Genomic DNA, 27836 nt, shown 5'->3' on the forward strand with positions numbered 1-27836 from the left:
CCCTCAGCTCCTCCCTCCCAGCTCCCCCTCACCCTCATCTCCCCCTCACCCTCAGCTCCTCCCTCATCTCAGCTCCCCCTCACCCTCAGCTCCTCCCTCCCAGCTCCCCCTCACCCTCATCTCCCCCTCACCCTCAGCTCCTCCCTCATCTCAGCTCCCCCTCACCCTCAGCTCCTCCCTCCCAGCTCCCCCTCACCCTCATCTCCCCCTCACCCTCAGCTCCTCCCTCATCTCAGCTCCCCCTCACCCTCAGCTCCCCCTCACCCTCAGCTCCTCCCTCATCTCAACTCTTCCCTCATGCCCAACTCTTCCCCTCCTTCCCAGCAGCCACACTGCACACCAGAGCCAGAGTGATTTTTAACTTTCACTTCCGAATAATGTTAGATTTACAGAGTAGTGCAAAGACAGCACATAGAGTTTGGATGCCTCCCCTGCCCCCCTAGTGTTTCATCCTGTCGCCTTCGTCACAGCCTGGCACGTGGCTCTTCCCTGAATTCCAGCCTTCCTTTGGGCTCCTGCTTTCCCAGTGCCGTTTGTCTGGTCCAGGACTCTGCACCATCTCCTGAGGCCCCGCTGGTCTGGGACGGCCTTGACAGCTTTTGGGGGCACTGCTTGACATCCTGCAGAGTGTCCCAGTCAGGGCTGGTCTGGGGAGTTGTCTCAGGGCCGGACTGGTGCCGTCCTCATCCCCTCCCACCAGGGGCAAAACCCCCGCCTGCCGGTCGTGTGGCTGCTCTCCCCCGGTGCCCTGTGTGTGGGGAGAGTCAGTGAAGCCCCCACTCAAATGGTTCAGCTCCTTCTCCGGGGACATCCAGCACGTTTCTTCAGATTCCTCTGTGAGGAAGATTGGAAGACATTCTTTTAAAACACAGATGGCCTCTGGTGCCCCCACGCCTCTCTTCCTCTGTGGCCCTCAGCCGAGGGATCATTTCAAGGGACCCCCAGCCCCACTCTGTCCCAGCCCCTCCTGTGGGGCCTTGCAGACACGGGCACCCCTGAGACAGGCGAGGCCTGGACAGGTGCAGGAGGTGGGCCTGGAGCCGGTGGGTGGGGCTGGCTGGACGGCAGGTGGTCAGCGGGCGGCAGCCTCAGCTTGTCTCTGGCAGGAGGGCTCACGCCCTGTGTGCCAGGCTGCTGGGCCTCCCCGGACGGACCGGCTGCCCGAACCCCTCGGCTATGGCAAGCTTTCATGGTCTCTGCCTCCCCCGGTGTCAACACATGACATTGAGGTTAAAAATGTGCCAGGTGGATGAGTGACAGGCCCCCTTCACAGAAGGTGGCCACAGAAGCAACCTGCACATCTAAAGGCACGTGACAGCAGTCCAGTCCCCACGCAGTGAAGGGGCCCCATCCGCCCACCAAGAGGACAGGGTGCAGCAAGCCAGCTACCCCGAGTGCCCACTGCCTGCCCATGCCCTGCTGGGGGAAGAGGCAGCTGGGGGCCACCCGGCAGGGCTGACTGCACGGGGCACACCCAGCTGTGCTTGCGGTCCCTGGGGAGGGCTGGCAGCCCCTTCAGGAGAAAGCGCAGCCACAGGATGGGATGCTGTGTGGACTCAGGTCCAGGGCTCCGCCATACCCCAAGTCTCTCTGGCCCCCAACCTTACCCCATCCCACCCTGTGCCCGAGTTGGCATCATCCAATCTCCACTTGGCATCATCCAATGTGCAGACTGGATGCAGATCATCCAGTCTGAGTTTTAGGAGACTTTGACAGGGGAGATGGCTGCGGTCTGGCAGGGGCCACACCAGGGGAAAGAAAGGCAGTGACAGGCACAGGCAGTGCCCCTGACAGAGGGGTGGCCTGGGAGGGGGGCTGTCAAGGGGGTTGCTGAAGGTATGGCAGGAAGACAGAGAGGCAGGATGGGGAGCGCCTTGCCCGAAGCTGAGTACAGGTGGCGGCTGTCCAGCAGGGGGAGGCAGGGGTCTCCATGATACTGAGTGGCAGAGGAAGGTGCTGGACACTGCCCCCACCCAGGAAATGGCCTGGCACCCCTGGGGTCCTAAACAAGCCAATCTCCCTCCTTGCCAGAGAGCAGGAGCTGGGGGCAGAATGAGGAGGCTGCTGGGTCCCCAGCATGGGTCGGGAGAGCCATCGTTCTTGGCGGCCGGATAAGGGGTGGGAAGGGAGAGGGCCACCCTGAGACCCAGGCATACAGGACAGTCCACTGAGCCCGGGGTCACCAGGGGCACCTCACCCCCGGGACCCCCTGCAAGCCACCCAGGGTGAAGTGGCCCCAGGGCAGTGTGAGAATTCCACACCCCCCACCTGCCCGGCTGTGGGCTGCAGCCTCCCTCCTGGCCATCCCAGCAGCATCTGCAGCTGGGCCTACGCGGTGAGTCCACCTTAAGTGGGTTTGATCGGCCCGTGCACTGGTGAGAGCATGCTAATATTGGCTCCAATAAAGAGCAAATCAGGGCCCTAGTCGACGCGTCTTATCACACAGTCAGAACTGATGGCTGCAGAAGTCATAAAGATCCCATTTAATCTTGCGCCTATCTATCACGCGGCTGCCTTCATCCTCTTTGTGCCGGGGTAATATGTGCTCATTACAAAAGCAAAACAGATCTGGCATGAATAAACGCAGGATGAAGTGCTCACTCGGAAAGTGACAGCATGATCAGTGGCGGCAGTAATCGCAGAGAATCGCCGGCTAAATTATTCCATAACCGTGATTCGAGGGGACAGCCCAGAGCACCCCACAGCTGCCTGCAGCGCAGCGACGTGTCCTGATAAAACATCCTTCCCAATTTACGGGGCCGCGCTTGACTAATCTGCCTCGGCGCGCACGCTGTCTAATCATGCCATCAGCACCGCGAGAAGGGGCTCAATTGGGACTCCAATGAAAGGAGATTGGAAAACTACCCTCAATTGAAATTACATTTGTAAATGAGGCAGAGTTTTCTGTTCAGAGTGTGAACGTTACGGTAAATCTGCTCCAGAAAGTCGAAGAGGCGACGGCGGTGGGCAGGCCGGGGACGCCGCAGGGGCGACTGGGACTGGGCCCCGGCTGGGGCCGGGGCACGGGGCCAGGGTCCACATTCTGGAGAGGTGCCCGGCACCGTGCTGGCCCCTGGGGACAGCCCCAGGAGAGGAGAGGGGCTGTGGCGGAAGCCCGGAGAGTTGGGCCTAGTTTGTCAGACATCAGACTTCACTTCCCACTCTGTAAAATGGGGCGCAGGGCGGCCTCCTTGAGGGAGGGGGTAAGAGAACGAGGGGTGAGTCAGAGCTTAGTTGGTCTCCTCTCTGCCTTCCAAGGGTGCCCCCGCCCCTCCCTCCCGCACTGCACACTGTTCCCGGCCCCTCCCTCCCTCCAGCCCTCTGTGCGCCTGGTAGTGTTCCGGGTCCTCTCTGAGGCAACTGAGCAGGTACAGTGGGGGCAGGGGCACTTCCCGCACCAGGGTGTTGGGTCTGAGGCTGTCCTCGTGGTAGGGGAGGGCTGGACCCAGATCACCTGCCTGACCACGTGCCCAGGACATTGGCCAGGCACACTCACTGGGACACTGCAGGAGGGGAGCACACAGGGAGAGCAGAGGGGGCCATGTGCCAGACGAATGGACCTGCCCCCCCCCCGCCAGGACAGTGGCGAACCCAGGGGAAGGTGGCCTTGGGCCCTGGAGGTCCTCTCCCAGACAGAGGCAGGGCCTGTGCTCAGGGCTCAGGGATGGCCATGGGGACCCCGCCAGCAGACGGAGCCTGGACGCCAGCAGCTCCCGTGGCCACAGGGTGCGGGGTGGTAGGGGGGCTCCTGCCTGCTGGTCTCACCTCGTGGACTGCTGGCCAGAGTGGCCCCAGCAGCAGCGGTGAGGTACCCAGCACCTCCTCAAAGGCCTTTATGTAAATCAAGGCCTAATTAGGCCATCCGCGTTTGTGTAGAATATCATTTTTTTAATTACCAGCCCTGGGCAGGTTCCCCGGCTGCCTGTTGTGGGCCAATTACCATAAATCCCCCGGTAACAATTAACAATGTTGGAGCGAGCTGCATGTATTTCCAATGTTATAATTATGCGCGGCGCTCTTGTTAATTGGCCTATCTGACTCTGTACTTTTTATGCGGCTCATCTGCTCATTACCGCGGCCATTTAATTCAATTAGCACCTTAATTAGAGGGACAGCCTTGTCCAATGTCGGGGCCTTGTCAGGGAGCCGCCTGATGAGCAGAGACAAACACAGGCTCTGCCGGGACCAGGCAGCCGCAGGGCTGCGGGTCGGGGGCTGCAGGTGAGGGGCTGCGGGGGTGCAGGTGGGGGGCTGTGGGGGTGCTGCCCGGGGATGCTCTGGGGGTTCTCCCCATGCCCTTGACCCGGCTGCCCTTGCAGGCCGGGGTGAGCAGCCACAGCACGATTCCTGCCCGCCCTGAGCGCCTTCCCCCGCCACGACCTTCAGGCGTCTGGGAAGGTCTGCAGTCCTGGCTGCCAGCACCCCCAGGCCCCCCCAAGCCTGGACACGGCCCCCAGACCGGCACGATGTCCAGGCTAGGTTTTGTTTTGTGCCAGTCTATTGAAATCGCTATTCCCTGCCTATTAATTCTCCTAATTAGAATTAAATGAAGCATGCTAAATTGCTAGATTAACCAATAATTAAGCAGCCACTGCACTAAAACTGAACACCCCGGGTGGCCTGCACCCCGTCTGCGTGCAAGTGCCAGGGGCGGGCGTGCCAGGCAGGAGGGGCCGACCAGCCTTGGGGACAGCGGTGCGTGCGCTAGTGCCCGCACCCGGTGTGTAGAAGGGCGCGAGCGTTGGCGTGAGAGCCGGTGTGGCCTGGAAGCTCTGCAGGAACGTGTGGGGGTAGGAGGTGAGGGGACCCTCAGTTACGGGGAGAGGGCATCACACGGGCCTTGCTGGGGGCAGAAGATTTGTCGTGAGCGCGACAGACCCACTAGACTCTGCAGGTCCCCGTAGGAAGCGCCCTGCCCTCCACGCCCACCTACGAGGTCCCGACCCCCCTACCCCGAACCGCCCTCTGCAGACAACGAGGCTCGGAGGAGGCAAGCAGCGAACCACAGCTCCCACCGTCACCAGGGAAGGGAGGGGAGGGCAGGGCAGGGAAGGGGCGGAGAAGGGGAGAGAAGAAGGGGAAGGGAGAGAAGAGGGGGAGGAGAGGGGTCGCCTCTCGAGGCAGGGCAGGCGGGAAAGGGCGCGGCCCGGCTGCGACACCCCTAGGCCCCCCACCCCCGCAGGCGCAGAGCCGGGGCGCTCCCCCCATAGCACCGCCCGCCCTCCAGGCCGGAATCCCCTTCCCAGCGCTACTGAACGCCCCTCCCGAGCCCTCCCGAATCCGACCAGCCCGGAGGCGCCTGCGCCTCCAGGGGCTCCCGTCAGGTCCCTGCCCCCCCTGCCCTCCCTGCTCTGGCGCGCCCCCCGCCCCTAGCCGCCATCCCCGCCCGAGGGTCCCAGCCAGAGCCCCGGCCCCCGGCCCCGCCCGCGCCTGCTGGGCGCCCCCTGGTGGCCTCGGCTGGGCCCTGCCGCTGCGCCCACGGCCCTCGTGGGAGGCCCCTCCCTACGCCGGCCGCCCTCGGGCCCCCACGGTCTACTACCCCATGGGGACCGGCATGTCGCCTTTAGGTACCAAGCCCCTGCATGGGCGCCTGCGCCACCCCCCCGCCCTCCGCACTCGCCCCCTTGTCCCAGCCCCGCGTCCTGGGGAGGGGGCTTGGGCCGCAGCCCAGCACCCAGAAGTGCAGCGCGCACGGGTGGGGCCAGGCTCGAGTCAGCCGGTGACGCAGCCGCTGTGTAACCAGGGCGGATGGCCCGACCTCTCTGAGCCCCCGTTTCCCCGCCTGTAAAAGGGGGTGGGGCTGCCTCCCAGGGCCGCTGCGAGGCGTGAGTTACGACTCAGAACGCCCAGGTCCGAGGTGAGCACACGCGACACCCGCGAGCCACGGCCACGCGTGTCCCCAGGGCGCCTCCCGCCACGGGCTGGCCAGGAGTGTCCGCGCTGTGGGGACACGAAGGGGCGCGGCCCCAGCGCTGCGGGGCCCGCAGGGAGGGCGCAGGGGCCGAGCATCCGCCCCGGGGCATCCACCCATCAGGCCTCGCCGTAAACTTCCTCCTAACAGCCGCCCCTGCAGCCGGAAGATATTGACTCGGAGGAGAAACAATGGCACGAATAAAATAAAAATAAAAAAGTTAATTATCCTTTGTGTTTGTAATTTAATTAAAGATGCAGTAAAGTTTTACTGTTTTTCCAGGTGATGATGTTTAGAGCCCCGAGAAGCTATTTGTGCTGGTGAGATTAAAGTGCATTTTAAAATGTTCCTCCAGTACTTTCACATTTGTTGATAGATTTTTAAATTAAACTTTAAATTGTAATCTAAATTACCTGCAACAATTCATGGTCCCTGTAATGAACTCCCACCGTTCCCGCTGTCATCCGTCGATGATGGAGTGCGAGCCGGGAGCTGCAGCCCCGCGGCCGCCGAACCAACCGCGGAGGCCAGGCAGCCTCGCCCCAGGGACCCCGCCCACGGCGCCCTACACCGGCGGCCAGTCAGGGAGGCCAACGCTGCGAGACAGAAGCAGCCATACCCCGCGGGCCACCAGTGTGGCCAGAAAAGATCTGCAGGGATGTAAGGGCAGCTCAGAGCTGAGATCTAAGGCTGGGGCAGAATCGGACGGCGCAACAAGCTAGGGAGAAAGCATCCCCGGCGCGGGGTGCACGGAGCCCCAGACCCCACCCGCCTGCCGCCCGGACCCCGCCTCCACTCAGGGAGCCGGGCCCCACCTCCCGTCCTAGGCCCCGCCTCCCGCCCTAGGCCCCGCCTCCTACCTCGGGCCCCACCTCCCGCCTAGGCCCTGCCTCCTGCCCAGGCCCTGCCCCCAACTCAGGGCCCCGCCTCCCGCCCAGGCCACGCCTCCCCCCAGGCCACGCCTCCCACTGAGGACCCTGCCTCCCGCTCAGGGACCCGCCTCCTGCCCGAGCCCTCCCTCCCTCCCAGGTCCTGCCTCCCGTCCAGGTCCCCGCCTCCCACTCAAGGCCCCGCCTCCCACCCAGGCCCCGCCTCCACTCAGGGCCCCGCCTCCCACTCAGGGCCCCACCTCTGCTCAGGGCCCCGCCTGCGGCCCAGGCCCCGCCCCTCACCCGGGCCTCGCCTCCGGCGGTCTTGCATGCCACAGTTGCTCAGACCAGACTTTCATCATAATGTCCCCTCCCTTACAGAAGTAGAAGTTAAAGACAAAACCAATTTTGAGTTTCCAATTTTCTCCAAATGTTCTAGAAATCGGTCATTTTCTTAAATATTTAATAACTGTTACCTGAATTTTCTCTTCCTCCTGGTCCTGCATATCTGGAATATTACTGGCAAAACCCAATTAGACTTTTAAGACATGTATGTGTTTCTAAGCAGGCCAAATATCTTTTTTTGTTTTGTTTTGTTTTTAAGACAGAACTTTGCTCTTGTCGCCCAGGCTGGAGTGCAATGGGGCAGTCTTGGCTCACTGCGACCTCTGCCTCTGGGTTCAAGCAATTCTCCTGCCCAGGCTCCCAAGTAACTGGGATTACAGGCACCCGCCACCATACCCAGCTAATTTTTATATTTTTAGTAGAGACAGGGTTTCTCCATGTTGCCCTGGCTGGTCTCGAACTCCTGACCTCAGGTGATCTGCCCTCCTCGTCCTCCCAAAGTGCTAGGATTACAGGCTTGAGCCACCATGCCCAGCATTTTTTTTTTTTTTGATACAGGGTCTTGCTCTGTCATCTGGGTGTGAGTGCAGTGGTGTGATCACAGCTCACTGCAGCCTCCTCCAACTCCTGAGCTCAAGTGATCCTCCTGCCTTGGCCTCCCAAAGTGCTGGGATTACAGGTGTGAGCCATCACTCCCCGCCCAAAATTTCTTTACATCAGCCACACAGAGCTCCTTGACTACTTGAAGGCAGCACATGGCAAACAGCCGAACCTTGTCAGCAATCCAAGAAATGAGCTTTAGGACAGCAAGGAGACGCCATTCTCATGTCACGTTTCAGCGTTTACTACTGATATGATAAGAAGGGTCCCTGCCGTGGGGGCAGTGTGGCAGGGCAGATACTCTGCGACCTATACTCCAGCCAGGCCACGGCCATCAGGGCATGCTGCCCAGCAGGGCTGGACAGAGTCCACGGAGTTCCTCCTGGACCCAGCTGAACGACACTCCCCTCCCTGCCAGGGACGCCACCACCAGCCCGCGGGGAAAGACCAGAAGGGCAGGGAGTGAGCCAGTGCCATGTATGCCACCCACACAGACCCAAGAGAGAGTGGACGGGAGGCCCTGCACCCTGCACCCAGGCTGGGAAGACTAGGAGGAGGCTGGTGGCCCTGGCTGAGACCCCATTTGGAGGCTGACCTTGGCCTCAGAGAGCCACCCAGCCCGAGATCAGTCCTCTCCCGCCTACGATCTCAGCACTTTGGGAGGCCGAGGCGGGAGGAGCTCTTGAGCCCAGGAGTTCAAGACCAGTATGGGCAAAATGGTGAGACCCCATCTCTACAAAAACAAAAATTAGCCAGGTGTGTGGTGGCGCACATCTGTAGTCCTAGCTACTAGAGAGGGTGAGACAGGAGGATCACTGGAGCCCAGGAGGTCGAGTCTGCCATGAACTATGTTCCCCACTGCACTCCAACCTGGGCAACAGAGTGAGACCCTGTCTCAACTAAAGCAAAACAAAAAATAGCTACATATATAGGCAGGATCCAGAGAAAAACCTTGGAGTTGGATTTCTAGGTCCCAGATGAAGGGATCAGCCTGGATGAGCAAGAATGCATTGATTTGACGACTCTTTCTTGGTCATGAGAATTAACATCCTGTCAAGAACCTGGGTGACAGGGCAAACTCACTGCTAGTTGGCTCTTAGGAGCCTAAACAAAGTGATAGTTAACTCTCAGTGAAATGGCAATGCCCAGTTGTCCTGGGAGATGGCAAAGGGAGATGGGTGTGCTGGGTGAACACACTGTGGGTGCCAGAGACCCAGCAAAATCATGTTCTCTGGGAGGGCCAGAGGCTGTCGAGAGTGCACTGGGGAGGGGACCAGCACCAAGAGGAGGTGGGCGGAGTGTCCTCTGCAGGCAGGGTACAGTTAGAGATGGGAGAAAAGCAAAGGAAGCGGGGTCCCAGGTCTGCCCCATGAAGAAGAGTGGGACCAGCAGGAGGCAAGGTGGCCACATCTGAGACCCAGCACAGGCCTAAGGCCAAAGTCACTGGTCAGAGGAGTCTCGTGTCTCCCTTGGGGAACGAGCCATTCACTGGCTTCCCTGTGCTTGATCTGTGCTCCCAGGAGGACAATAATCTCTGGTCTGTGCCAGCAGGGATCAAGCACTTTGCATGATCACCTCATGTGCTTCTCACACGTCTCATGCGCAGCTCCGGTTACAAGGCACAGCGAGTGTGCACAACCCTCCCGGTCCTGCAGCTCCCAGCAGCTCAGGTGGAGCCATCCTGGCCTTTGTGCTCTTGACCCTGCTGCTGTGCTCCGCCTGATACCTGTCCCTCCTCCCGGGGCTTGTGCGAGGATTGAAGCGTTAGTGTCGTTCTTGCCGGCTCATGGGTGGGCACCTGCCTGCTTTCACCACCTGCCGCCAGCTTGCTTTCCAGGAGACGTCCTCTCCAGGCAGAGGTTCTCCTTGGCCCACATCCTTGTCAATCCTGGGAACTATACAATTATCTAATTTTTGCCTCTCTGACGGGTGCAGAGTTTATCTCACTGCTGTTTCCATTTGCGTCTTTCTGATCACTGGAGAAGCTGAACAACTACTCCTTGTTTATCATCAGCCATTCAGGTTCTCTCTGAGAATCTCCTGTTCGTGTCTCTGCCCCTTTTTCTTTTGGAGGCTTTGTCTTCTTCAAGGTGATTGATGGCTGTTTCCTGTGTATTCTATCAATCCCTTGTGGGTTTCAGATGTTGCGATATCATCTATTCCTCTGTCGTCCATTCATTAACATGGCCTATCGAATTCTTTGTCAAACAGAATCCTTCATTTTGATATATTCAAATCCATCCATTTTTCATCTTATGATTTGTTCTTTTGGAGTCTTGCTTAAGAAATATTTTCCTAGCCAAGGTCACAAAGAAATTCCACAGCATTTTCTCCTATGAGCCTACAGCTTTACCGTTTACATTTAGGTCCTGAATCTCTTATGTTTAGGTTTCTCTTTGTGTATGGTATGAGGTAGGGATCCTGCCTTCCATTTTCCATAAAGTGAGGCAATTTTCCCAACATTATATGTTCCAGTTACTATTTCTGCATAACAAATTATTCTACAACCTTGCATCTTAAAACAAGTATCTTAATTTGCTCACATTTTTGAGCATGAGTAACTTGGGAAAGGTTCAGCAAGGGCAGCTCTTATTTGGGAAGAGAGAAAGTGGCATGTGGCTGCACCTGGATGTCAGCTGGGGCTAGAGCCACCTGGGCTGGATGTCCCCATTGGCCACCCCCGTGGCTGGCAATGGAGGCTGGCTGTCAGCTGGGAGCTTGGCTGGGCTGTCAACACAAATGCTTACATGTGGCCCCTCCAGCATGGCGGTCTTGAGACAGTCAGACTTTTTACTCTGTGCCTGGCTGCCCCTATGGCAAGTGTCCCAAGAGGACAGGCAGAGGCTGCGTGGCCTTCTCTGACCTAGCCTCGAAAGTCATGCAGTGTCATTTGCATTGCATTCTATTGGTTACATGTAAGTCACAAGGGCCAATCCAGAGTTAAGGAGAGGAGACAGACTTCATCTTTCAGTGGGAGGAATGTCATGGTATTTGCAGACTTGTTTTTTTAATTAATTAATTTTTTAACTGACTAAAATTATATATGTTTACTATGTACAAGATGATGTTTTGAAATATGCATACATTGTGGAATGGCTAAATTTAGCTAAGTAACATAAATTTAGCTAAATAACCTCATATGCTTATCATTTTTTGTAGTGAGAACACAAAATCTACTCTCAATGACTTTCAACAACACAATATATGATTAACTATAGTCACACGTTGTACAGTAGATCTCTTGAACTTACTCTTCCAATCTATTAATAACTGAAATTTTGTACCTTTTGACTAATAATGTCTCTACTCTCTCTCTTTTTTTTTTTTTTTTTGAGACAGAGTCTTGCTCTGTCACTCAGGCTGGAGTACAGTAGCACAATCTTGGCTCACTGCAACCTCTGCCTCCCAGGTTCAAGCAATTCTCCTGCCTCAGTCTCCTCAGTAGCTGGGATTACAGGCGCATGCCACCACACCCAGCTAATTTTTGTTTTAGTAGGGACGGGGTTTCACCACATTGGCCAGGCTGGTCTCGAACTCCTGGCCTCAAATGATCTGCCCGCCTCGGCCTCCCAAAGTGCTGAGATTACAGGTGTGAGCCACTGCACCCAGCCCAATGTCTCTACTCTCTACATCTCAGTTCAACTTCTTTAGAGTCCACACATGAGTGGATCACGCAGTATTTGTCTTTCTGTGCCTAGCTTATTTTGCTGAACATAAGGTCCTCCATGTTCATCCACATTGTCAATAACAGGATTTCCTTCTCTTTGTTTCTGAGACAGGGTCTCACTCTGTCACCCAGGCTAGAGTGCAGTAGCAATCTTGGCTTACTGCAGCCTTGACTTCCCAGGCTCAGGTGATCCTCCCACCTTGGCCTCCCAAGTAGCTGGGACTACAGGAATGCGCCACCACACCTGGCTAATTTGTGTGTGTGTGTGTGTGTGTGTGTGTGTGTGTGTATTTTTAGTAGAGACAGGGTTTCACCATGTTGCTTGGGCTGGCTTTGAACTCCTGGGATCAAGCAATCCTCCCGCCTCAGCCTCCCAAAGTGCTGGGATTATAGGCATGAGCCACCTCACCCAGCTTCCTTCTTTTTAAAGGCTGAGTAGTACTCAGTTGTGTATATAGACCACATTTCCTTTATTCATCTGTCAATGGATACTTAGATTGATTCCATATCTTGGCTGTTACAAATAGTACTATCATGAACATGGGCGTGCAGGTCTCTCTTGGTGAGACTGATTTTTTTTTTTTTTTTTTTTTTGAGACGGAGTTTCCCTCTTGTTGCCCAGGCTGGAGTGCAGTGGCACGATCTCGGCTCACCACAATCTCTGCCTCCTGGGTTCAAGCGATTCTCCTGCCTCAGCCTCCCGAGTATCTAGGAGTACAGGCATGCACCACCATGCCCAGCTAATTTTTTGTATTTTTAGTAGAGACGGGGTTTCATCATGTTGGCCAGGCTGGTCTCAAACTCCTGACCTCAGGTGGTCCACCCCCCCAGCCATGAAGCTGATTTTATTTTCTTTGAATATATTCTCAGAAGTTGAGGCCGGGCACGGTGGCTCACACCTGTAATCCCAGCACTTTGCGGGGCCGAGGCGGGCGGATCACGAGGTCAGAAGATCGAGACCATCCTGGCTAACACGGTGAAACCCCGTCTCTACTAAAAAAAAAAAAAAAAAAAAAAAATAGGCAGGCGTGGTGGCGGGTGCCTGTAGTCCCAGCTACTCGGGAGGCTGAGGCAGGAGAATGGTGTGAACCTGGGAGGCAGAGTTTGCAGTGAGCCAAGATCGCGCCACTGCACTCCAGCCTGGGCAACAGAGCGAGACTCCATCTCAAAAAAAAAAAAAAGAAGAAGTTGAATTGCTGAATCGTGTGGTGGTCTATTCTTAATTTTTTGAAGCACCTCTGTACTCTTTTCCACTTTTCTCCACATCCTCACCAACACTTGTTATCTTTCATCTTTTTGATAGTAGCTGTTCTAAAAGGTGTCAGGTGATATCTCACTGGGATTGTGATTTTGATTTCCCTGACTGTTCATGACACTGGGTGCCTTTTTACAACCCGTTGGCCATTTGTGTGTCTTCTTTTGAGAAATGTCTACTTAGGTCCTTTGCCAATTTTTCAATCAGGTTATTTGTTTTCCTGCTATTGGGTTGTTTGAGTTCCTTGTTTATTTTCGAAATGAACCCCTCATCAGATGGGCAGTTTATAACCATTTTCTCTCATTCCACTGGTTGTCTCTTCACTCTGCTGATTGTTTCCTTTACTGTGCAAAAACTTTTTAGTGTGACATAGTCCCAATTATCTATTTTCTCTTTTGTTGCCTGTGCTTTTGGGGTCATATCCAAAAAATCATTACCCAGACCACATGTCATGAAGCTTTTCCCAAACCTGTTGCTTAAAAACAGCAGGCATTTTTAAAACCTCTTCCCTTTCTGGCCGGGCACAGTGGTTTACATCTGTAATCCCAGCACTTTGAAAGGCCGAGGCAGGCAGATCATTTGAGGCCAGGAGTTCAAGATCAGCCTGACCAACATGGTGAAACCCCATCTCTACTAAAAATACAAAAATTAGCTAGGCGTGGTGGTGCATGCCTGTAATCCCAGCTACTCAGGAGGCTGAGGCAGGAGAATCGCTTGAACCCAGGAGGCAGAAGTTGCAGTGAGCTGAGATCGTGCCACTGCACTCCAGCCTAGGTGACAGAGCAAGATTCTGCCTCAAAAAGAAAAAAAAACCTCTTCCCTTTCCAAAGACATATTATATCACCCTGTGACATCAAGCTGCCACAAAAAACAGATTTATCAGGGGGAATCTGTCTTCAGTTTTATTATTTATTTGTTCCAGTGCCATTGGCATACTGTTTTTATGTCTTTATAGCATATTTTAATACATTTTATAACTGTAGGCAATTTTAATAAATTTTAAATGATTGTATTTTAATTTATATTTAATATTTTAATAAATGTAGGGTAATTCCCCCTCCCTTTGCTCTTTCTTTTCAAAGACTGTCTAAGATGTTCTTGTATCTTCATTTTTCAATGTACATTTTAAAATTAGTTTATTACACTTCCCAAAAATCTTTCATTTGAATTATATTTAATTTACAGATTAATTCAGGGAATACTAGCATTCTTAATGCTGAGTCAGCCATTGGCGGCTGTGATGCAGCTCTGCTTTCATGCCCGCCTTTTCAGCAGACTGGGATTTTCCCATTCTCCAAATAGGGTCTGGTGCGTTCTTCCTCAGGTGAATTCCTAGGTCCTCGATTGTTTCAACACTGTTGTGGTGGTTCCCCATTTGCAGTTCCTGTTTTCCCTCAGAACACTAGTGATGTTTGTAAGATAATTGTGGTGGTTTACAAATATGCTCCCAGATTCTTCAGTGCCCTTCCCTTCAAGAGGTGGAGCTTAATTCCACTCGCTTTGAGTGTGGGCTGTGCTTAGTGATCTCTTCTTATGAACAGAATGCGGCAGAAATGATGGTGCATGACTGCCGAGAACTGGCCATCAAAGGCCCTGTGGTGCCCTCCTTACTTGCTGGCTTCCAGGTCACTTGCCTGGGGGTGGGGGCAGCTGCTGTGTCATGAGGACATCCAAGTACAGGCAGGTCCACATGGTCAGGAAAGAACCTTCCACCAATGCCAGTAAGGAGATGAGGTCTTCTATGAGTGGAGCTATCCTCAAGACGAATTCTCCAGCCCAGGCAAGGCTTCAGGTGACTTCAGCTCCAGCCAGCACTTCAATCTCAGCTTCCTGAGAGACCCTGAGCCAGAACCACCCAACTTAGCTGCTCCCAAGTGCCTGCTCCCATGCTTTGGAAAAATAAATGTTTATTGTTCTGAGCTGCTAAACTTGAGAGTAATTTATTATGCATAAATGGACAATGATACAATGATCTTGTATCAGTCAGCTTTGCTAAATCGTTTTATAAGTTCTAGTGATGTATCTGCAGATTCTGTTGGGCTTTGTGTGTAGGTAATCACATCATCTGCATATGATAGCAGTGTGTTCCTCCCTTTCCAATCCAGTACTTCCTATGCATTTTTCTTGTCTTATTCTATTCATCCTGGTGATGAATTTGAGAAATAGACATGATATTCCTTTATCTCGTACTCGCTCCTATGGGAGATGCTGTGTAAAGTTTTTCTAATAAATAGTGATGTTTGCTGTCAGTCTTTAAATAGGTAGCTTTTGATCAAGTTAAGAAAATGTTCTGTCCATTACTAGTTTTCTGAGAGTTTAAACAATAAATAGAGATCCAGTGCTATCAAATCCTTTTTTAATCTGTAAAGATAATCATGCAATTCTTCCCCTCTAGTCCATTCACGAGGTACATCATGGCAATAGATTTTTCTGATGTTGAACCATCTTTGCATTCCTGAAATAAACCTATTTGATAATGATTTTTAGAAACATACACTTGGGGTTGGTTGGTTATATTTTATTTATAATTTTTTTATTGAACGGCCTTACAATTGTCTTTTCTGATTTTGGAATAAGAGTGTTGCTTGCCCATAAAATGAGCTGCAGGACATTTCTTTTTTTTTCTGTTCTCTGGAAGAGTTTACATGAGAAATAATTTCTCTTTCTTGAAGATTTTTAGTGGGGAATTATTTGTTTTCCATTTCAATTTCTTTCATGGATATTAGTCTTTTACATTTTCTATTTACTGTGGCGTCAATTTGGCATTTTATATTTTTACAGAAATGCATTCGTTTTATTTGGGCTTTCTGAATATACTAGTGTATAGTCATTCATAATTTTCCCTTCATTATTTTTGCCATTATTTTCCATTTTCATTCTATATTTACTTTGCTTCTTCTCTCCTTTGTCATCAGTACTGCCTGTCTTATTATATTTACAACGTCCAGTTTTAGCTTTGAAAATCTTCTCTGACTTTTTAATGTTAAAGATGTTTTCTATTTCACTGCTTTCTGCTTTTTCTTTATTTACATCTTGTTTCCTTAGCTATATCTTTAGTTCTTTTTCTAGCCTATTGAGTTAAATGCTTTGCTTATTTATTTTTGACTTTTGTTTGTATTCTGATAAGTTTATTCAAAATCATAATTTTTTTTCTCTAGGTACTGCTTTGGGTATGTCTCACAGCTCCTGACACACAGAGCTTTAAATGTTGCATAATTTCTTTATGATTTTTCTCTTAACCAGGGGTATTCAGTACTTACGATTTTTCTTCCCAGATATCTGGACTTTCCTTTTTTTTTACAATTCTTTTATTTATTGTATTGCATTATAGTGAAAGGATACAGTCTTTATTATGCCAATTCTTTGAAATTTATCACATTTTCTCTTGTGGCTGAAATAAGCAGCCTGACTCCATTTTTTGATGTCTGCCTGCCAACAGCTTTTAAGCATCCCTCCCTTTTCTCCTGTGCCCCACATCTGGACAAGCTGATAAGAAAGCCCGGGTGCTCCCTCATTTGATGCTGGTGGGGAATTCAAACCACAAAAGGCCCTGCCTGCACATGAAAACTCTCAACCAGGTCCAGCCCTGAAGCACAATAAAAACCTTTCCATTCCTTGCTCTCTCAAGCCATTCTTGACCTGCTTGGGAGGCCTGCCCTGCTCTCCTCAGAGACCTCAGTTATGCAAACAATCCAAACCATTTCAAGCCCTGTTGGTGTGTATGTGTGAAGCCATCCGTTCCCAATATTTGAAACAAATTTTGGGTAGGTTGCCTCTGAAGGTGACCATACAGTAGCCTAGCACATGGCCTGTTTTTGTGAATAATAACTGTGCACAAAAGAAATCTGTATTCTCCATGAGATGTGTAAACTGATAGATAATAGAGGTAATTCAATTAATTTATTATGCCATTCAAATTAAATAGACTTACTTTTGTATATTTAATCTATTGTTTTATAAGAGGAATTTGTCAAAAATTCTAAATAACACAGTTTAGTCATATATTTCTCCTGGTAATATTCTCAGTTATAGTTTTATATGTTCTAAGACTATATTATTTAATGCATATATACATATATATATATATATATATATATATATATATATATATATATATATAATCATTCTATGTTCTTGGTCTGTTGTTCTTTTGAACTAGTCCCTAATATTCTTCTTTGTCTTTTGTGATTTGTTTGGCCTTATTTCTATTTTGTCTGACATTAGAATTGCTATCCCACATTGCTTTGGGTGTACATATTTGCCTGGTGTATCTCTTTTCCATCCCTTGATTTTCAATCTTTCTGTGCCCTTTCTCCTTTAAAATGTGTCTTCTCTAAGGAGCATACAGCAGCAGTTTGTTTTTCGTTCAACCTGTAAGTCTCTACTTTCAGATCATTGAGTCTAACTCATTTACATTTATTGTACTCACTGTTGCATTAGGGTTTATTTCTGCAGGCTGGCCCCACTCTGGACACACTGTGGACTCTGCACTCCGGGACCTGTGATGCACCTGAAGAAGCCAGCCACCCCTGTACTTGCCAGGAATGGAGGAGAGAGAGAGAATGCGCATGCACATGTACCCCATGACATTCCTACAGAGAGTGTTGGCCATGGCATGGGAAGCTCTGCCAGGATGGGGTGGCAGTCAGTCTTGTTTCCCACAGCAACTGCAACACCCCACACAGGGCCCACCTGCACATCAAATACCCTAGTTCATGTTATTGTGAGTGGACAAAGGAATAGGTAGGTCCTGGTTCCTTCTGAGCACATGGTCTGCCCTGAGGCCCTACCCTACTTTCAGCTCCTTCTGGGTGTGAGTTTGGGATCCATCCAGGGGCCTGGGAGTCTCTGGAGGGAAAGCATGACCCAGAGAGGGATCTTAGCAGCAGAAGGAAACCCAGAGACCCTGAGCTGAGGGACTCCCCAGAGGGCCGCAGGAGGTCACCCTCCAGGGCTCCTCCTTCCTTTACAAATTGGGAAGCTCCACCCCGAATGCCAGCTGCCCACCCCTTTCTGGCTGCTGACACAAGTTTTGGGGGCCTCCTTCTTGGGTGCAGGGTAGAAAGAGAAGACTTTAAATACAGTGAAACGGGAGAGTGGATATTTAAGCCCAAGCAGTCGGTCACCCCAGACCACAGGCTGAGCCCAGCACCATCCGGCTGGATGATAAATGGATGCTATTTTTAAAGAGAGACGCTGCTAAGATCGTTTCTATTTGTTCTGTGGGGTTTGTCGGGCCGCTGTGCCTACGTGTTAATGCAGCTCTCTGAGGAAGATAAACTGGAGAGGCTGAGCTCTGAACCCACCTGATACCATCAAACACCACAGGGAAAAAAAAATGCCACGTAATAATCTCGTGAAGGTTTTCTAAATTAAGACCAAACAGATGACCGGCTGTGCACGGCGCGCACCAGCCACGTCCACACGCGGCCCCATCAGTCTCTGTGGGCGGAGCGAGGGCTCCGGGAGGCAGCGTCAGAGCGCGCAGGCCTGGAGGGCGCGAGGCCGACACCACACAGATTACCCGCAAAGTCCCGGAGGGGCAGGGCCCAAGCCCAGGATTCCTGAGCAAGGCCGAGGGGGCCAGGGGGCGGGATCCCGGAGGCTGGGGGGCGCTGCGGTCCTTCCTGGGGGAAAACAGGGGCAGGAGAGGGGCCCTAGGGCTCCCGGGCGCCGGCCACACCCAGGGGCCCCCGACACGCGGTTCTGCACCCCCTGCCCAGCCCCTCTCCTGGGCCAAGCCAGGGTGAACCCAGGGCCGTGACACTGGAGAGCCTGGAAGCCTGGGGATGGGAGGGCAGGATCTTCACAGCATGGAAGGAAGGAGGTGATTGAGGCCTGGGTGGAAGGAGCAGGAGGGAACAGAGTTCGCCGCAGAGCCCAGGCAGCCCCTGCCATCGCTGCCCACAGGGAGGAGAGGCGGCCGCGGGAGCGCCTGAGTGGGCGCCGCACACCACGTCCCACCCGCACACGCCTGGAGCCCCCCAGACACGGGCCCCGCAGGAGGGGCGTCTGCAGGGCACATGGCCGAGGTCCTGGCTGCGGGGCGCGGGGCCGCTCACACCCTGCCAGGCTAGCCTATGGCAACGGAACCGGCCCTGATTCGGGGCAGCTGCTGCCCCATCCCAGCCCAGCTGGGTCATTTTCTCCCCAGTGCCCAGGGCCGAGGGCCCATGCGGAGCACGAGCGGGCGCGGCAGAGGGTCGGGCGTTCTCCGCCGGCGGGGACACAGGCGTCCTGTGCGGGAGCCGGTGGCGGCCAGAGAGGCACCAGGTCCTGGGTCGGGGGCCGGGGGCATCTGAGCCTTCCCGACACCGGCCTCGCGGGTCCAGGGCTTGGCCCAGGCGCCTGGTCTGCAACCCAGAGGTTTGGAGTCAGCAGAGGCACCCACGTCCCCGCGCGCCCGCAGGAGGGAAGCCCGCGCGGCAGGTGCGCTCAGCCCAGGCCAGGGGAGGCTGGACCGCGGCCCGGAGCCACGCCAGGGCCCCTCCGAGTAGGGTGAGCTCAGGCCCAGGGCCGCCCCTGACAGTCGCCCCGCGCCCCACGCCCCAACCCGGCTCCCCCCTCGGTAGATCAATAGCTTTGGAAATCTGAAAAGAGCCCAAACAAAGAAGTGGGCTTGTAAGTATCCAGCTTGTATCAGCTGATAAATGGTCCCCTCTTTAAGGGACTTATCTCTTTAGGGCTTGCGGGATGAGGGATGGCGTCATTTGTCCTGGACGCTCGTCTGGACCAGCCAGGCCGGATCTATTTAAAAGATAGCGCGATACTGTCGACAGCAATAGACAGGGTAATTGCAGAGCGGCTGCCGGGGTATAAATTACACGGCTCTAAGTGGTGGAGTGGCCGCGGGAGACTGGAGAAATTCCTGACAATTCACTTGTCCCTCTGCCCTGCCGCCAGCTTATCACGGGCCAGCAGAAGACGCGCGCTCGGGTGAAAAAATTAAGTATTGATCAAATTAACAGTTTTTACTGATCTTTTTAAGGGAGAAAAGGAGTGCAACAATTAAATTTAGAACACAAAGGACGGGGCAGGGTAACTCTTGACCCTGCGTGGCAAAGTCTGTGACACCAACAAGCAGGAAATACGGTCTAGGGCAGGGCGGCGTCGCGGAAGGCCGACCCGAGGGAGAGCAGGGGCCGCTGGGGGCAGCTCCCGGGGCCAAGGGTGAGCAGAGACCGCTGCAGGGAGGGGCACCACGGGCCCCAGGTCCCCCCAGGCTGCCAGCAGGGCAGCCAAGCCGGAGCCTCCTCTGCGAAGTCCCTGAGCCCCTTCTGGGCAGATTCCCTCCTTCCCTTGGGAGCCAGCAGCGGCCCCGCCTCCAGCGGCCCCACATAGCAGGAGGCAGGATGGACAGATAAACCGATTCACAGGTCACCAGGTCAGGGCTCAGCCTGGAAGACTTCCTGGAGGTGGAAGAAGGGGAGGGACCCAGCACCTGCCCCAGCCTGTGTCCCCTTCTCCTTGTGGGGGGACCCTGGGCAGGATCTAACAATCCCCAGCCTCAGTTTCCCCTCATGAAAAAAGGATGATAGAGGCACTGCCCCCCGGGGTATACAAGCAGGCACAAAAGGCACCCCCCACGGTGGGGGTATTACTGTCATCATGATTATTTTGGGTTCTCTTCTCTATCTTCTTTTCAAAAATCTGGTAATGTGGATCTATGCTTTAATAGTTTTAGGCCAGGTGCAGTGGCTCACGCCTGTAATCCCAGCACTTTGGGAGACCAAGGCAGGCAGATTGCTTGGGGTTGGGAGTTGGAGAACAGCCTGGGCAACATAGGGAGACTCCATTTCTGCAAAAATGCAAAAGTTAGCCGGGTGTGGTGGCTCCACACATGTAGTCCCAGCTACTCAGGAGGCTGAGACAGGAGGATCACTTGAGTGTAGGAGTTGGAGGCTGCAGTGAGCCGTGATGGTGCCACTGCACTTCAGCCTGGGCAACAGAGCAAGACCCTGTCTCTTAAAAAAAAATGTGTAAGGTGCTTAAGTTTTACAAAGTTCACATCTCCTTCGTAATATGCATTGCTGCCAGGAAGGAGCTCTCGGGTGTGGAGGGGGACGTCTGTTCCTCCTGCAGACTGCCGGCCCCAGGCAAAGCCGTGCACGTGCCCACTGGGCCGTCTGCCACCCCATCCCCCCACAGGATGGAGACACAGCTTGCTCATCGGGGACCAACCAAAGCACCATGGGACCCAGCCAGTGCCAACATGCCAGGGACGGGGAGGCACAGATTCCAGCTCCCACAGGAGTCAGAGGACAGGGAAGACGCAGCCACTGAAAGGACAGAAACGCACAACTGGTCCCTCTGCCCACAGGGACCCCCGCCCACCTCCAGGCTCTGGACGGCCACAGGGCCCCAGCGGCAGGGGTGCAAGAAGGCGGGCAGCAGGAGCCCCACCAGCCCCTCTTTGTACAGACGCTGCCATGGTCCTGCATGGCCATTGGACAGTGGCCAGGACAGGCTCCCCACATCCTGGCGCCCTGCTGACCCTCCCAGGCTTTTGTCTATTGAGGGCTGAGAAGGGGCATGCAGAGGCTGGGGGTCCACCACAGGCCGGGGACAGCAGGGCTGCCCCACCCCTAGGCTTGGTGGTGCTGGGCACATCAGAAACCACTGACACTTTACGTGGCTGGTGGGGTGGGGCTGGGGTTGGTGGGAGCCCTGGGAAGTCACCACTGGTATAAATCGTGGCACAGACGGCAGACAAAAAAACAGCACCAAGCAGCCCTTGTCCTGTGCACAGACCCCTCCTGACACTGCAAAGTCTGGCAGGACACTTGGAGCTTACCCAGCACCGTGGGAAGCGCCAGCACACAGCTCCCAGGAGCCAGGCCCGGTCCCCAGTCCAGCCGGGCAGAGAGGAAGCAGCAGAATTGCAACTCAGTCCAGGCACCAGCTCTGATGTGTTGAGAGGCCTCAGGTAGGCCCATCTGTGGTCTACTGGGGCCCTTTGTCTCTTCCTCTCTTGTGCTGTCAGAGGAGAGTCCCATCCCAGAGGCCAGGCTCATCCTCTCTGTGGTGCAGGCACTCAGTGAGGGTCCACAGGACTGGGTGTGACCCCGGTCACTGTCTGCCCAAGGCATGGCTGAGCTCAATGGGGACCAGCACCACTATCTTGAGACGTGGGGCCACAAGAGTGGCCGTCCAGCCTCTGCTGCCTGTCCCTGCTGATGTGGCCCATGAGGGTCCCTGCTCCTGCGCTGGGCAAAAACTGCACACAGAGACAGAGGGACGAGGGGAGGGTTGGCTCCAAGGCCACTACCAGGCCACACCCACAGAATCACCAGGCCACCTCCAGGGACCATGCATGGTCTGGCGGGGGCTGAGTTCTGACTCATGTCCTCGCAGCACGGGGCCAGGCTGAGGGATGCTGGGCTGGCAGGTCCCCTCCTGTGAGCACGGGGCCAGGCTGAGGGACGCTGGGCTGGCAGGTCCCCTCTACATAATTCCATGCTGTCCGGATTTTTTATTATAGCCACGTATTGTTTTCAATTAAACTTTTTACTTTGAGAAAATTGTAGTTCCACATACAGTTATGAGAAACAACACAAAGAGATCCAGTGCGCCCCCACCCACCCTCCCCCAAAGGTACCCTCTTGCCAAGCTGTGGCCAGTGTCACCGCCCAACGCTGGCTACACCGTCCAGATGTGGGCGCTGTTCCCACCTCAAGGACCCTCCTGGCCCTCCACTGCCCACCACACCACCCGATCCAGACACCACTCATCTGCCCTCCATTTCCACAGCTGTGTCACTGCAGGCATGCCCTCTACAGGGACCAGATGGAAGGGCACCTTCAGGGACTGGCTCTTTCACTCACACGGTGTCCGCCCGCCGCGCGCTGCTGTGGCCTCCACCGAGGCCGTGCCACATGGTACATGCGGGTTGCTTCCAGATTCCCAACTGTACTTCTCCCATGAAACTTCCTTTAAAAGGGGAAAAGACAGAGAGAGAGAGAGACAGAGACAAGGGGAGAGACAGAGACAAGGGGAGAGACAGAGATGGGGAAGAGACAGAGACAGAGTGGGGAGAGACAGAGACAGTGGGAGAGAGAGACGGAGAAACGGAGGAGAGGGAGACAGCCCCTGGCAGGTGGGAAAGGCCCCCGGGGGCTCGCCCTGGGCAGCTCCGCACCCTCCTCGGGGCCTCCCTCCAGCATCGCATCTCCCCTACTTCAACATCCAGGCCACCAAGGCTCCGAGAGGGGACAGGCAGCTCCTCTGGCATCTCTGGAGCCAGTGGGGCAGGGCCTTCTTTTCCCTCATTGGGACTCCAGCCTCTTCCCACAGGCCTGGGCTCCCCAGACACCAAGGGCATCTGGAGAACACAGACACCGGGCACCCCTGGGCTCCAGCGAGACATTGGCAGGGCCCTCAGCCGCCTGGCTCTCTATCAGGGGTCCCCCTCGAGGGTCCCCTCACTCCCCTGCCTCTGCTCCTCCCCCCACCACTGCCCATCCTAAACTCAAACCCAGCAGAACCCCACCAGCCCGACACAGCTTGAGGTGAGGGGAGCCCTGAGGACTGCCCCGTGCCCCCATGTCTACCCCCAACTCAGACCCCACAGCAAACACGCACTGGGGGACCAGGTTCTTCCTCGGGGCCAGGCAGGAGCCCAGGAACCATGCTGCTGGGCCCAGGGCCCTGGAGAGCCACACACCCCACACAGGTGTGCCCCCTGCCTGCTCCAGACCCCCAGCCCCTCCCTCAGAACTGACCCAGCACAGTGTGGGTCCCTAAACAGTCCCAAGTTCCTGAGAGGGGAAGTCAAACCCTCCGGGGCCCCCCAACAGTGCCTCCTGCCCCATCCAGCCCTATGTGGCTGCAGGGGGCACCTGGGTGGTACAGCCCATCGTCCCAAAGAACTGAGGACCAGCCGGGTGCGGTGGCTCACGCCTGTAATCTCAGAACTTTGGGAGGCCTAGGCAGGCAGATCACATGAGGTCAGGAGTTCGAGACCTGCCTGGCCACCATGGTGAAACGCCATCTCTACTAAAAATACAAAAATTCGCCGGATGTGGTGGCGGGCGCCTGTAATCCCAGCTACTCAGGAGGCTGACGCAGGAGAATCGCTTGAACCTGAGAAGCAGAGGTTGCAGTGAGCTGAGATCGCACCACTGCACTCCAGCCTCGGCAACAGAGCGAGGCTCCAAAAAGAACTGAGGACCTTGGCAGAATGACCTCGTGGGAACCCCAGGACTGTTCTAAAAGAAACACCTGGAAGGTGCCCTTTGAGAGCCAAGCTGCACCCCCAGGCCCAGCCGAAGGCCACTGCTGCTGCCTACGCACCCCCTTTGTGAGCCCCTAGGGGCCCAGCCCCTTCTTGCCCCTTCTCCGGCTGTGGGGAGGTAAGTGGGAGAAGATTCTGGGAGAAAAACAGCTCCACCGAGGCCCTGGGCGGTGGGGAAGGCACAGGGGACTGCCTGCTCTGATCCGAGGCGTGCAGCCGCAGCTGCATGGAGTGTGCGGGAAAAACGTGGGGCCGACTCCAAACGCTGCGCCTTCCGCCAGGCCCTTGGCCCAGAGGGGCACGGACGGGAGCCAGGACCCCCACTCTGGTTCAGGGGCTGCCTGGATCTGTTTCCTCAAAGCAGAGGCTGACGGGGGCCGCAATCCCCAAACAATGAGGCTGAGAAAGGAAGTCGGTAAGACAGCCACGTTGGCACTCCCAGAGCGGCCGCAGAAGCAGTTCTGCAGGCAGCACGTCCCTCAGGAGACGATTTTTAAGCGTGAAGAATTGCTGTCGTCCGATCCTTCTGGAACGCACCCCCTCCCGGTTTGATGCCTTTTCTCTGCATAGTAATGTGTCTTTAAAAAAAAAAGAGCCACTGATATATGTTACGAGAAGTGTATCTCTTACACTGAGACAGGACATTTTAATTCCCCGACACCTTTTAGTGATTGCTTCAATTTCCGAAGATTTTGATAAAATCATGCGGTTTAAGAGCCGCAGGATGGAGCCCGGCGGGCGGAGCGTAATGAAATGCTGCTGTTTCACAGCCTTCACGTGGCACAGCCCAGCTCTGGGGCTAATAAATGCTGCGTGACAAATGTTGGAGTCATGATTGTAAAAATATACTTGTAATTGGGTTAATATGCCTTAAAATACTACCCATCAGTTATCTTTCTCTCTCCTCTCTGCGGCGTGCGCAGGGGTGCGTGCGGGTGCAGCACCGCGTTCCTTCCCCGGCCCGCTTCCCTCCTGGCCTGGCAGACCCTTCGTCACCGAGGCCGGGGGATCCAGGGTGCCGGAGCGCAGGGCCGTCGGCTCCAACCCTGCCTGGGACTTCGCCGGAGGCCAGGGGATCCCGGGTGCCGGAGCGCAGGGCCGTCAGCTCCAACAACTCCGCCCGGTACTTGGCTGGAGCAGAAGCACAGTGGGACTCGGGCCAGCCAGGAGCCCATCAGGGGCAGGGCATGGCACCTGGACCTGAGGGACATCTCCAGTGTTTCACAGACAAGGAGACAAGGCACAGAGGCCAAATGAGTGGCCCCAGGCCCCACAGCCACGGGAGCAGCACTGGACAGGAGGATGGGGAGGCGTGGGCCCTCGTCAGCACAGGTGGAATGCATGAGAAAGAATTGTGCAAATAGCACAATTTTCAAGGGTGGGGACTGCCCTCAGCCCGGGGTACCAGAGCACCTTCCCTACCTCTGCAAGAGCCTAGGCGGGCCTTGGCCCAGCCCAGCCCACCCCGCTTGGCCCGCTGGGAGGCTGCGCCCCCTCACAACACACACATACATACCCACACTGGTCAAACACACATGCACAGATACCACACACCCCGCCACCTGCCAGCCACACGCATACTCACCCCAGACACCTGCACAGGCACCCCGAGTCCCAGTGGGGCCAGTGGCGCTGAGTGTTGGCCCCCAGGAAAGAAAACGGCAGGGCAGAGGGTGTGGGCTGAATGGCGCTGTGGCGGTCCCTCGGGGTACTGCCGCCCCTCCCCCTCCTATTTCCTCTCCTCCCCCTCCTCCTCTCCCTCTCCCTTCCCCTGATGCAGGCCCCACCACGTGTGACCCCCTCTCCCACCTAGGCGAGGCCCCTCCCACTTTTCGCTGGGTGCTATGGTTGGGGCACAGGCCACTTCCCTAATGCAGGGACCACTGAGCAAGTCCCCCCTCGCCAGAGTCCAGGCACTCAGCTGAGCTGAGGTGGGGGCTGCCTTGCCAGGGATGAGCCGAGCACTGCTGCCAGTTTCAGTGTGAGGTGAGCTGAGGGCTGGGGCAGGAGCGGGTGCCCTACTCCAGAAGGGGTCAGAGTTGGGGCTCCTCTGCAGAGGAGGGCTCTGGCCTGAAGTTGGGGCACGCAGGAGCTGGGTTCACCCCCTCACAGGAGCCTCAGGGTGCCCCTCAAGTCAGCAGGTGGACACGGCAGTTCCCCAGGCCGAATGAACCAGAAAGCCATGTCTATAGGCAGGTGGGGCCAGGGAGCCACTCTCCCTCTAACCCTCAGCCCCTCCCCTACTGCTGCCCCAGTAGGGGAGGACAGGGCTGCACCAGGAGGCCACCCACCCACCCGAGGCCCTGGCAGGGGCTGGGCCCCCACGTGTGCACTGTCCCTGCAGGCCCCACACGGCCAGGGTGAGCAAGAAAGGCGCCATTGCTGTGGCCGGCACACCGCGGTCCCCATCGGCTTGCCTCCCCTCTGCCCTGCTCCACCTGACCACTTCTTTTCTTTTTCTTTTTCGTTTTTGAGGCAGGGTCTTGCTTTGTCATCCAGGCTGGAGTGCAGTGGTGTGATCACAGCTCACGGCAGCCTGGACCTCCCAGGCTCAAGCGATCCTCCTGCCTCAGCCTCCCCGGCTCAGGCAATCCCCCTGCACCCAGCCCTGACCACTTCCCTGTCGCTGTGTCTTCCGTCTTAGCATCTGTACCACTGCATCCTCTGCGGGGCAAGTGCGGGTTCGGAGGAGACGGCTCCTGTCAGGCCCAGGCTGTTAGGCTCGACGTCTGGGACATGGCGACTAGCCCTGCCCCAGGGCCCAGCCCGGGAGGGAGGGGCCGAGAAGCTCAAGGCTCCTAGAACAGCAGGCAGACGCCCCCCAGGGCCACGCCCAGGGCCAGCTGTCTTGAGGCCTCCATCTCAAGAGCCCTCCTGCCCAGCCCTGCCCCAGCTGCCACAGTGGAGGTGGGGGTGGGGGTTGGGACAGTCCTCCAGACCCTGTCCACTGAGTCAGGCCCCCACCTCATCCCAGGCTGCCAACGGGCAGGGCCAGAGACCTCCCAAGGGACCCCTGGAGCCGCAACAGGTCTGACACCCACCTGGGTCCCCCATGCAGGGAAAACCTGCACTTTCCTGGGCACTGCTTTCCGGGGGCCCCCTGTACAGTGGGGACACCAGGCAGCGGCCTCGCCCTTCCAGCTGCTCTTCCCGACACACCGCCCTCAAGGGCCCATCCGTCCACCGTTCACACAGGCCAGGGCTGAGCAGTCAGGGCGTGGCGGGAGGAGCTCCATGGGACCCGGCCCCTGTCATCCCAGCTCCTAGGCCTCCTCCTGCGCCCACCTGTGCCTTGCTGCCCCCTCCCGGGTGCACTGCACCCCCCAGCCCACACCTGGAAAGTCTGCAGAACAGGTTGCGCCCCATCTGCCATGCGCCCCATCTGCCATGCACCCCATCTGCCATGCCCAACCCTCAAGGCCTGCCAGGATCACCCATTCCCCAGGAGCAACATTTGTCTCTCCTGCCCTCCCCTGGCACCCCCTGTCCCTGGGCTGTGAGCTCCTTGGGGAGAGGATGTGTCCCTCCTGGGGGCCCTAAGCTATGGCAGGGCCTGGCACGTGGGCTGCCTGACCCAAAGTGCCCGATGGGGACTAGGTGCCAAACTAGACGGGTGGCCAATCCAGCTAGTGCGAGGCTGGGGGAGGGGTGATGGGCGGCCAGTCCAGCTTGTGTGGGGCCTGGGGAGGTGGGCCGGGGGAGATGGGATGGGGGTGGTGGGACAGTGGAGGTGGGCCGGGGGAGGTAGGACGGGAGAGGTGGGATGGTGGAGGTGGGCCGGGGAGATGGGACGGTGGGTGTCACCTTGGCGTGCCAGGGCACCAGGGCTGGTTCATGGTGGTGCCGGCGGCTACACCCAGGACCAGGCCTGCCTCATGCATGGCTGGTGGTGTCATCCACACGGTGGCTGGGCAGAGATGCAGGGGGGCCTGGCATAATTGGATAATTCCATTTTA

At 55.7% G+C, this 27836-nt stretch overlaps 1 protein-coding gene across 3 annotated transcripts in view; it reads right to left on the reverse strand.

Moving 5' to 3' along the window:
- Nucleotides 1-351: 351 nt before the first annotated feature.
- The window catches only part of FAM53A (family with sequence similarity 53 member A), a 119584-nt gene continuing 92099 nt past the window's right edge, over nt 352-27836 (reverse strand). For all 3 annotated transcript variants that reach the window (XM_016951113.4, XM_016951116.4, XM_016951112.4), the window contains exon 6: nt 352-834. In XM_016951113.4, coding sequence (XP_016806602.1) covers nt 440-834 — 395 coding nt within the window. In that variant the 3' untranslated portion in view covers nt 352-439. The remainder of the gene's footprint in view (nt 835-27836) is intronic.

Source organism: Pan troglodytes, chromosome 3 (assembly GCF_028858775.2).
Source record: "Pan troglodytes isolate AG18354 chromosome 3, NHGRI_mPanTro3-v2.0_pri, whole genome shotgun sequence".
Lineage (NCBI taxonomy): Eukaryota > Metazoa > Chordata > Mammalia > Primates > Hominidae > Pan > Pan troglodytes.